Source organism: Bombina bombina, chromosome 2, assembly GCF_027579735.1.
Source record: "Bombina bombina isolate aBomBom1 chromosome 2, aBomBom1.pri, whole genome shotgun sequence".
In the NCBI taxonomy this organism is placed as follows: Eukaryota; Metazoa; Chordata; class Amphibia; order Anura; family Bombinatoridae; genus Bombina; species Bombina bombina.
The window spans coordinates 800,541,583-800,552,713 of record NC_069500.1 but is presented as its reverse complement, the minus strand read 5'-3'; the positions used below and the strand labels follow the sequence as shown (position 1 = coordinate 800,552,713).

Sequence of the window (11,131 nt, the reverse complement as noted above, 5' to 3'; positions counted from 1 at the left end):
GACAAGCATTACCAGTTTGTGGCTCTGCCGTTTGGCCTAGCTACAGCTCCAAGAATTTTTACAAAGGTTCTCGGTGCCCTTCTGTCTGTAATCAGAGAACAGGGTATTGTGGTATTTCCTTATTTGGACGATATCTTGGTACTTGCTCAGTCTTTACATTTAGCAGAATCTCATACGAATTGACTTGTGTTGTTTCTTCAAGATCATGGTTGGAGGATCAATTCACCAAAAAGTTCATTGATTCCTCAGACAAGGGTAACCTTTCTGGGTTTCCAGATAGATTCAGTGTCCATGACTCTGTCTTTAACAGACAAGAGACGTCTAAAATTGATTTCAGCTTGTCGAAACCTTCAGTCACAATCATTCCCTTCGGTAGCCTTATGCATGGAAATTCTAGGTCTTATGACTGCTGCATCGGACGCGATCCCCTTTGCTCGTTTTCACATGCGACCTCTTCAGCTCTGTATGCTGAATCAATGGTGCAAGGATTACACAAAGATATCTCAATTAATATCTTTAAAACCGATTGTACGACACTCTCTAACGTGGTGGACAGATCACCATCGTTTAATTCAGGGGGCTTCTTTTGTGCTTCCGACCTGGACTGTAATTTCAACAGATGCAAGTCTCACAGGTTGGGGAGCTGTGTGGGGATCTCTGACGGCACAAGGAGTTTGGGAATCTCAGGAGGTGAGATTACCGATCAATATTTTGGAACTCCGTGCAATTTTCAGAGCTCTTCAGTCTTGGCCTCTTCTGAAGAGAGAATCGTTCATTTGTTTTCAGACAGACAATGTCACAACTGTGGCATACATCAATCATCAAGGAGGGACTCACAGTCCTCTGGCTATGAAAGAAGTATCTCGAATTCTGGTTTGGGCGGAATCCAGCTCCTGTCTAATCTCTGCGGTTCATATCCCAGGTATAGACAATTGGGAAGCGGATTATCTCAGTCGCCAAACGTTGCATCCGGGCGAATGGTCTCTTCACCCAGAGGTATTTCTTCAGATTGTTCAAATGTGGGAGCTTCCAGAAATAGATCTGATGGCGTCTCATCTAAACAAGAAACTTCCCAGGTATCTGTCCAGATCCCGGGATCCTCAGGCGGAAGCAGTGGATGCATTATCACTTCCTTGGAAGTATCATCCTGCTTATATCTTTCCGCCTCTAGTTCTTCTTCCAAGAGTAATCTCCAAGATTCTGAAGGAATGCTCGTTTGTTCTGCTGGTAGCTCCGGCATGGCCTCACAGGTTTTGGTATGCGGATCTTGTCCGGATGGCCTCTTGCCATCCGTGGACTCTTCCGCTACGACCAGACCTTCTGTCGCAAGGTCCTTTTTTCCATCAGGATCTCAAATTCCTTAAATTAAAGGTATGGAGATTGAACGCTTGATTCTTGGTCAAAGAGGTTTCTCTGACTCTGTGATTAATACTATGTTACAGGCTCGTAAATCTGTATCCATAGAGATATATTATAGAGTCTGGAAGACTTATATTTCTTGGTGTCTTTCTCATCATTTTACTTGGCATTCTTTTAGAATTCCGAGAATTTTACAGTTTCTTCAGGATGGTTTAGATAAAGGTTTATCCGCAAGTTCTTTGAAAGGACAAATCTCTGCTCTTTCTGTTCTTTTTCACAGAAAGATTGCTAATCTTCCTGATATTCATTGTTTTGTACAAGCTTTGGTTCGTATAAAACCTGTCATTAAGTAAATTTCTCCTCCTTGGAGTTTGAATTTGGTTCTGGGGGCTCTTCAAGCTCCTCCGTTTGAACCTATGCATTCATTGGACATTAAATTACTTTCTTGGAAAGTTTTGTTCCTTTTGGCAATCTCTTCTGCCAGAAGAGTTTCTGAATTATCTGCTCTTTCTTGTGAGTCTCCTTTTCTGATTTTTCATCAGGATAAGGCAGTGTTGCGAACTTCTTTTGAATTTTTACCTAAAGTTGTGAATTCCAACAACATTAGTAGAGAAATTGTGGTTCCTTCATTATGTCCTAATCCTAAGAATTCTAAGGAGAAATCGTTACATTCTTTGGATGTTGTTAGAGCTTTGAAATATTATGTTGAAGCTACTAAGTCTTTCCGAAAGACTTCTAGTTTATTTGTTATCTTTTCCGGTTCTATAAAAGGCCAGAAAGCTTCTGCCATTTCTTTGGCATCTTGGTTGAAATCTTTAATTCATCTTGCCTATGTTGAGTCGGGTAAAACTCCGCCTCAAAGGATTACAGCTCATTCTACTAGGTCAGTTTCTACTTCCTGGGCGTTTAGGAATGAAGCTTCGATTGATCAGATTTGCAAAGCAGCAACTTGGTCCTCTTTGCATACTTTTACTAAATTCTACCATTTTGATGTATTTTCTTCTTCTGAAGCAGTTTTTGGTAGAAAAGTACTTCAGGCAGCGGTTTCAGTTTGAATCTTCTGCTTATGTTTTTCATTAAACTTTATTTTGGGTGTGGATTATTTTCAGCAGGAATTGGCTGTCTTTATTTTATCCCTCCCTCTCTAGTGACTCTTGCGTGGAAAGATCCACATCTTGGGTAGTCATTATCCCATACGTCACTAGCTCATGGACTCTTGCTAATTACATGAAAGAAAACATAATTTATGTAAGAACTTACCTGATAAATTCATTTCTTTCATATTAGCAAGAGTCCATGAGGCCCACCCTTTTTTTGTGGTGGTTATGATTTTTGTATAAAGCACAATTATTCCAATTCCTTATTTTATATGCTTTCGCACTTTTTTATCACCCCACTTCTTGGCTATTCGTTAAACTGAATTGTGGGTGTGGTGAGGGGTGTATTTATAGGCATTTTGAGGTTTGGGAAACTTTGCCCCTCCTGGTAGGAATGTATATCCCATACGTCACTAGCTCATGGACTCTTGCTAATATGAAAGAAATGAATTTATCAGGTAAGTTCTTACATAAATTATGTTTTTTATCTTAAAAGGATAAGCCACACATTAAAGCAGAACTAAACTATACCATCAATCATTATAAAATGTTCACATGATTTCATATTTTTTTTATAAGGATAGTTATATGGAAGGCTCACATTTTATATCATACTTTTAAAATAATAGAAATTAGACTGAAAAAAACTCTTTTCGCAAAAAAATACAGTTTGTGGGGAACTTATAATGAGGTATTAGGGGCCGATTTATTAACTGTGGGACGGACATGATCTGCTGTAGCGGATCATGTGTGCCCGACATAGCTAAATGCCGACAGCATACACTGTCAGCATTTAACATTGCACAAGCATTTCTCGTGAAATGCTTGTGCAATGCCGCCCCCTGCAGATTCATGGCCGATCCGCTGCTAGCAGAGGGTGTCAATCATCCCGATCGTATCTGATCGGGATGATTGCTGTCCACCTCCGTCTCAGAGGTGGCGGACGAGTTAAGGAGCAGCGGTCTTATGTCTGCTGCTTCTTAAAGTGAATGTATGAGTTCCTGAAGCCTGCAAAGCATTTAAAAAGTGTACATAAATGTAGTCGCTAATACATTTTTTAGATCACAACTATGATTTATCCAATATATAAGATTAAAAATTTCTACCTTTTATGTTCCTACTCCCAAACCCTGCTTCCTTCTTCTCCACTGTGTGACGTCTAGAGCTGTCCCACCCGCTCTATACGTAGCTTTGAATTGCGCTCGTGATAACCAGTTGATCTGCGCATGCACTAATCTGCGTGAAATACTTGTGTGAGCCCTATTGAGCATGCGTGTCTCATGAACTTGCATCTAGAATCGATCATAAGAATTTACTTTAGCGCATGTGCAGAGTAAACGCCTGACGTTTCCTGAAAGGGGCTGAACGCCCCGGCGGGGGGAAACAATGATTAGTGTATGAAAAAATCATCATCTGTCAATCAGGAAAGCAGTATGGCGGGTGCAGGAACGGTGGTAAACGAGAGAGCAAAAAAAAAAAAGGTAGAATTTAGGAATAATACATAAAATGTAAAAAAAAAAATGAATGAAAGACTACCTAATTTTGTAAATTCTATGCTATGGCGTGACCAAATACGGTCAAGTTTACATTCACTTTAACTTATGTTTCCAGACATCTGGAAACTACGGGAAAGATTGCAGCATCCGCTGCTTGTTAGATCTACCCCTTTGAATTGATTGACAGGGACCACATCTAAAGTTATAATAATGTTATTTTTAGAAACAGATGAGCCTCAATGTTAAATGCCGACGTCCAACTGAAGCAATATACTGGTATGTATTAAGAAATACAACTAAATCCCACATTTGCTAAAACTCTTTTAGGTCAAGGTTGTCAAACTAAGTATCACATCAAGCCTGGTTGATATATATATATATATATATATATATATATATATATATATATATATATATATATATATATATATATATATATAAAATGGGATTTGTTTTATCCAACAAGGCTTGATTTGAGTGCCTGTGTAGGATTTACTTTATATATATCTATGTGTGTGTGTGTATGTATGTATATATATATATATATATATATATATATATATATAAAATAAATATATATATATATATATATATATATACACACACACAGTATACATATTTACGGCTAGATTTAGAGTTTTGTCGGTAACGACCCGAAAATCTAACGCCGGCTTTTTTCTGGCCGCACCATAAAAATAACTCTGGTATTGAGAGTCCACATAAAGGCTGCGTTAGGCTCCAAAAAAAGGAGCGTAGAGCATATTTAACGCAATCAAGTTCAATCTGATTGGCTGATCCAATCAGCCAATCGGATTGAACTTGATTCTGATTGGCTGATGGAATCAGCCAATCAGAATATTCCTACCTTAATTCTGATTGGCTGATAGAATCCTATCAGCCAATCGGAATTCGAGGGACGCCATCTTGGATGACGTCATTTAAAGGAACCGTCATTCGTCGTTCAGTCGTCGGCCAGGATGGATGTTCCGCGTCGGAGGTCTTCAGGATCCTGCCGCTCCGCTCCGGATGGATGACCATAGAAGATCCCGCTTGGATGAAGACTTCAATCGGATGGAAGACCTCTTCTGCCCCGCTTGGATGAAGACTTCAGCCGGATCATGGACCTCTTCAGCCCCCCGCTTGGGCTTGGATCAGGACATCGGAGGAGCTCTTCTGAATCGATCGGTGAACCTGGTATGGTGAAGATAAGGTAGGAAGATCTTCAGGAGCTTAGTGTTAGGTTTATTTAAGGGGGGTTTGGGTTAGATTAGGGGTATGTGGGTGGTGGGTTGTAATGTTGGGGGGGGGTATTGTATGTTTTTTTTACAGGCAAAAGAGCTGAACTTCTTGGGGCATGCCCCGCAAAGGGCCCTGTTCAGGGCTGGTAAGGTAAAAGAGCTTTGATCTTTAGTAATTTAGAATAGGGTAGGGCATTTTTTTATTTTGGGGGGTTTTGTTATTTTATTAGGGGGCTTAGAGTAGGTGTAATTAGTTTAAAATTGTTGTAATATTTTTCTTATGTTTGTAAATATTTTTTTATTTTTTGTAAACTTAGTTCTTTTTTATTTTTTGTACTTTAGATAGTTTATTTCATTGTAGTTATTTGTAGGTATTGTATGTAATTTATTTATTGATAGTGTAGTGTTAGGTTTAATTGTAGATAATTATAGGTATTTTATTTAATTAATTTATTGATAGTGTAGTGTTAGGTTTAATTGTAACTTAGGTTAGGATTTATTTTACAGGTAATTTTGTAATTATTTTAACTATTTTAGCTATTAAATAGTTCTTAACTATTTAATAGCTATTGTACCTGGTTAAAATAAATACAAAGTTACCTGTAAAATAAATATTAATCCTAAAATAGCTATAATATAATTATAATTTATATTGTAGCTATATTAGGATTTATTTTACAGGTAAGTATTTAGCTTTAAATAGGAATAATTTATTTAATAAGAGTTAATTAATTTCATTAGATTAAAATTATATTTAATTTAGGGGGGTGTTAGTGTTAGGGTTAGACTTAGCTTTAGGGGTTAATACATTTATTAGAATAGCGGTGAGCTCCAGTCGGCAGATTAGGGGTTAATAATTGAAGTTAGGTTTCGGCGATGTTAGGGAGGGCAGATTAGGGGTTAATACTATTTATTATATGGTTAGTGAGGCGGATTAGGGGTTAATAACTTTATAATAATAGCGGTGCGGTCCGCTCGGCAGATTAGGGGTTAATAAGTGTAGGCAGGTGGAGGCGACGTTGAGGGGGGCAGATTAGGGGTTAATAAATATAATATAGGGGTCGGCGGTGTTAGGGGCAGCAGATTAGGGGTACATAAGTATAACGTAGGTGGCGGCGCTTTGCGGTCGGCAGATTAGGGGTTAATTATTGTAGGTAGCTGGCTGCGACGTTGTGGGGGGCAGGTTAGGGGTTAATATATATAATATAGGGGTCGGCGGTGTTAGGGGCAGCAGATTAGGGGTACATAAGTATAACGCAGGTGGCGGTCGGCAGATTAGGGGTTAAAAAAATTTAATCAAGTGGCGGCGATGTGGGGGGACCTCGGTTTAGGGGTACATAGGTAGTTTATGGGTGTTAGTGTACTTTAGAGTACAATAGTTAAGAGCTTTATAAACCGGCGTTAGCCCAGAAAGCTCTTAACTACTGACTTTTTTTCCTGCGGCTGGAGTTTTGTCGTTAGATGTCTAACGCTCACTTCAGACACGACTCTAAATACCGGAGTTAGAAAAATCCCAGGGGATCTGCGGTATGGAAAAGTCGCGGCTGAAAAGTGAGCGTTAGACCCTTTTTTTAATGACTCCAAATACCGGAGGTAGCCTAAAACCAGCGTTAGGAGCCTCTAACGCTGGTTTTCACGGCTACCGCCCAACTCTAAATCTAGGCCTATGTTTCTAAACTTCATTAGAGGACTTAATGTAATAAATATGGCAAGTAATCTGACTGGAACACGATTCACACTGAAGATTTTTTTTTTAATTATAAATAGTTTATGGAAATGATAGATGTGGATAATAGTATATTTATAATGATCAATTGTGGGAACAAATATTGGTATACAAGTTACGCATCTAAATAAATTTGCTCTTAATTAACATTAACAAGTAAAACTTTATTTTATACCTTCATGTATTTCATTTATAGTGCACAAAATGTGTTCCACTAAGCTGTGTTAAAACATGAGACTGGTCTTATAGTGTTGTTATAATGTGTGTGTGTTTGTTGTTATTTGGTTTTTTTTTAAAGGGACATAGTAACCAAAGTGCTACATATTTCAAGTTTAATGTTGCATTCGATAGGGCGAAAAAATGTTTGGGAATTAGGCTGTAAGTGAGTTTCCTCACTTACTTTAGACATACTTGTATGCACAAATGTCTTTTTGGCTTACAAATAAAGCACCTAAACAGTAGATACATTTTTTATTGCTGTATTTAACAATACAGTATATTTAGATATCAGCTGCATTCTCTTCATGTCAAAATTATTTATCATGTATGTAGAATAATTTAATACTTAATTTCATTCATTATTCAGAACTTCCTCAAATGACAGAATCACAGTCTCCCAGGCTGACATCATCTCCAAGGTTGACCTCGTCAGTGTCTCAGCCCAATCTCATGATTTTCTGTCCTACACGTCACAAGCAAACTCCCTCAGGGTGAGTGCACATTTTAAAACAACTGATGTCTATAAATGAAAAAAGGGAAGATAAATAATTTTGTTGGGATTTTAGTGAAAATTGTGCTTCTTATATACCATAATTGCCATTATTGAAAGCATTATAGAATGTGTATTTTACAGCTTAAATCAGTACATTCCTCTCCACATTAATAGCTTGTTCACTAGTAATCTAATGAAGATAAGCGGAAAAAAGAAAATAGCTCAATCCTCATCATTTTTAGGTCTTAGCAATTTGCAGCAATCCTTTTGCTTAGTGAAAACATGCTTTGGTAGGGTGTGTTTACCTAGGTGTAGTATGATAGGGTGTATATACCTAGGACATAAAATGTAGTATGGTAAGGTGTGTATACTTAGGACAGAAAATGTAGAATGGTAGGGTGTGTATACCTAGGACATAAAATGTAGAATGGTAGGGTGTGTATACTTAGGACATAAAATGTAGAATGGTAGGGTGTGTATACCTAGGACATAAAATGTAGAATGGTAGGGTGTGTATACTTAGGACATAAAATGTAGAATGGTAGGGTGTGTATACCTAGGATATAAAATGTAGAATGGTAGGGTGTTTATACTTACGAAATAAAATGTAGAATGGTAGGGTGTGTATACTTAGGAAATAAAATGTAGAATGGAAGGGTGTGTATACTTAGGACATAAAAGGTAGAATGGAAGGGTGTGTATACTTAGGACATAAAAGGTAGAATTATAAAGGTGTGTATACCTAGGAAATAAATTGTAGAATGGTAGGGTGTGTATACCCACAAAATAAACTGCAATTTTGACATTTTGTGTTGTATTTTGCCCAAAGCAAAGAATTTAACCCGGTATTTGAGTCCCCATTTCTAGTAGTCATATTGAATTAAATAAGTAAATAAATAAATAAGCAATCTCTCTTCCAATAAATGTAATACTTAGCAGTGGGATAACAAGTCATTGGGAACACATAAAGGAGAGATACAAATTACAGTACCGTGTCCCTTTTTGCCTGCTAGAATGTATTAAATTGATTACAAACAGCTCTTTTACCTCTATTTTGCTATTCTCAATACCTGATTTTGCCTTTTATAGCCCCATCTTTTTCAGTAAAGTAAGTACTGCTTATAGAAAAAGTAGAAGGTTTAGATAAAATCATGCTTTCAGTGTGTGTGTGTGTGTGTGTGTGTGTGGGTGACAAAGTGATACTAAAATGTTAATTTTCCATTGTTATTTCAATGCATTTGTGCTTGAGTAAACCATGAGAAAGTAGGGAAGACTTTGTGCAACTAATTACAAAGATATGCTAATTAGGCCTGCTCTTCCTACAAGTTTCCTAAAAGCTCACCCCATTTAATTGGGTTGTGGTTTCACTTATCAAAAACAAAGAGTGATGTCCTATACGTTTTAAACTTATTAGCTGGTATAAATAGTCAGTGGAAGCATATTAAGGGGGAAAGCAATTTTACAGTATACTGTCCCTTTAAGGACAAGATATGTTTTATTTAAGTACATAATTTTAGATACTTTAGTTTAAATTATTTCTCATTAATGGATAGCTGGGAATTTGGCCTCCAAAATATAGTTAACTTGATTTATTAAGAGTGCATTTGATAATTGTCATAGTAATAATATGTATTTGCTTTGTCATTGATAACATTATCAAAAGACAACATTGCAACTTCCTGTTTTAATTTAATTAAAATAAATATTTCTCAAAAGATTATAAGATTTATGGATCTGTAAATAATGATTCACAAAAGGGCCTTGTAAAAAAAAAATCTACAGTTTGTGCATAGATGCAAGTTAAAGGGACATTAAACTCTCCATAGAATATATAAATATGAATAATTAACAACTTTGCAATGTGCTGTCATTATTTATTTTGCTTGCTTTTCCTGTAATTTAACTGATCTGTAGTGTTTCTACTCCTGCTAGAGAGGCTGAAGCACATTCTGTATCTGTAATCACACAGTGATTGACTGATATGTTAAGGAACTAGTTGATTATGTTTTCTTAATTGGCCACAGCAAAGGAAGTAAGATAAGGTTGGGGTCAGGGTTTGGGGGGGGGGTCTTTCCTGAGCCTGAAAAACAGCATGCTGATCTTTTGCAATGCAGTGAATAATTACTGTCTTTAAATAAGAAAATCAAGGATAAAACCAGCAGAAGGCAATGCCCTATATATGCTGGAAATGTCCTGCTTTCTTTTCCTTTAACATTGATTTCAGTATATATAGCTATCTATCTATCTATCTATCTATCTATCTATCTATCTATCTATCTATCTATCTATCTATCTATCTACAGTATCTGTCTTTTTGTTTCTGTATGTCTATCCCAAGACTTTCAGGATGTGGACGGTTAAATGCTTGTGGTCAATGGCCCACCTGTAATTCATGGGTGTGCCACATTCAAGAGCTGCAATGTTTTGGACGGAGGGGTGCGATTACATATGGTCTATGGGCATGTCTGGTCGGGGTTTGGTCTGTCCCTTAAAAACAGGACACAAGGCGCTGTGGGTGCCTTTCAGCCCGTGACAGTCCTGCAGGAAATGGGACTCTTTGGAAGTATGATCTATTTATCCATCTATCTATAAATAATTATTTTTATAATAGTTATTTTTTATCACAATGTGGATTGAGGCAAACTTCCATTAATTTAGATTGCTTGGTGCTTACAAGAAAAACTATCAGTGTGATTCCAGAATTCCAAGTTGTGCTATAAATAAGCCAGAGTTGTTTTTCTCCATTCTAGTATATTACGTATATTCTAATCAATTAGAGAAGCCTCTCAAATGATTAATTTACATCATTTATTCAATTTTTAAATTAAATATTTAAGTTTACTTAGCTAAAAATGCATTGTCTTGATCTTGTGATGGCAGATTAAGCTGAAAGTCACTATGGAAGATTCAAAATGTTTTTCATGTGATGAATGAACTTTATGAAATGAAACCAGTTTCCCAACGTCTGGTTTCATAACACTCAGCAGGAGTCTTAAATCACCAAATGCCTAAATCTAAAGTTTATTTCTTTTCTTGGAGAATAGTTATAAAACTGCACAAATAAACAAACTTTATGGAAAGTGTATTCTACTTAAAGGGCCATAATACCCACATGTTTAAACACTTGAAAGTAATGCAGTATAGCTGTAAAAAGCTGACTAGAAAATATCACTTGAACATCCCTATGTAAAAAAAATAAAGATATTTTACCTCAAAAGTTCCTCAGTAGCCACATCCCATTGTATAGGACTTCTAAGCAACAAATCAGTATGTCTGTCCCGGGACAGCGGAAGGGGCGAGCTTTTGTGCACACTCATCTTATTTCCCTATTCAGTGTAAGGAAGTTTACAATGAAATCGGATGATAGTTAAGTGAAATCTCATGAGATCACAGTTAAAGAGTTCATGACCTCAGCACTGCTGATGCTGATTGGCTGCAGTTCATTTTTTCATTTTTTTTAAAAAAAAATTTACCTGGTGCTGGGCTGCAGCCGAGTATAAATT

The 11,131-nt window shown here is 36.8% G+C and overlaps 1 protein-coding gene across 2 annotated transcripts in view; it reads left to right on the top strand.

Annotated features, from left to right (window-relative positions):
• LOC128649624 (PML-RARA-regulated adapter molecule 1) overlaps window positions 1-11,131 on the top strand; it is a 348,542-nt gene that overhangs the window by 140,899 nt on the left and 196,512 nt on the right. For both annotated transcript variants that reach the window (XM_053702989.1, XM_053702988.1), the window contains exon 3: window positions 7,503-7,626. In XM_053702989.1, coding sequence (XP_053558964.1) covers window positions 7,503-7,626 — 124 coding nt within the window. The remainder of the gene's footprint in view (window positions 1-7,502; window positions 7,627-11,131) is intronic.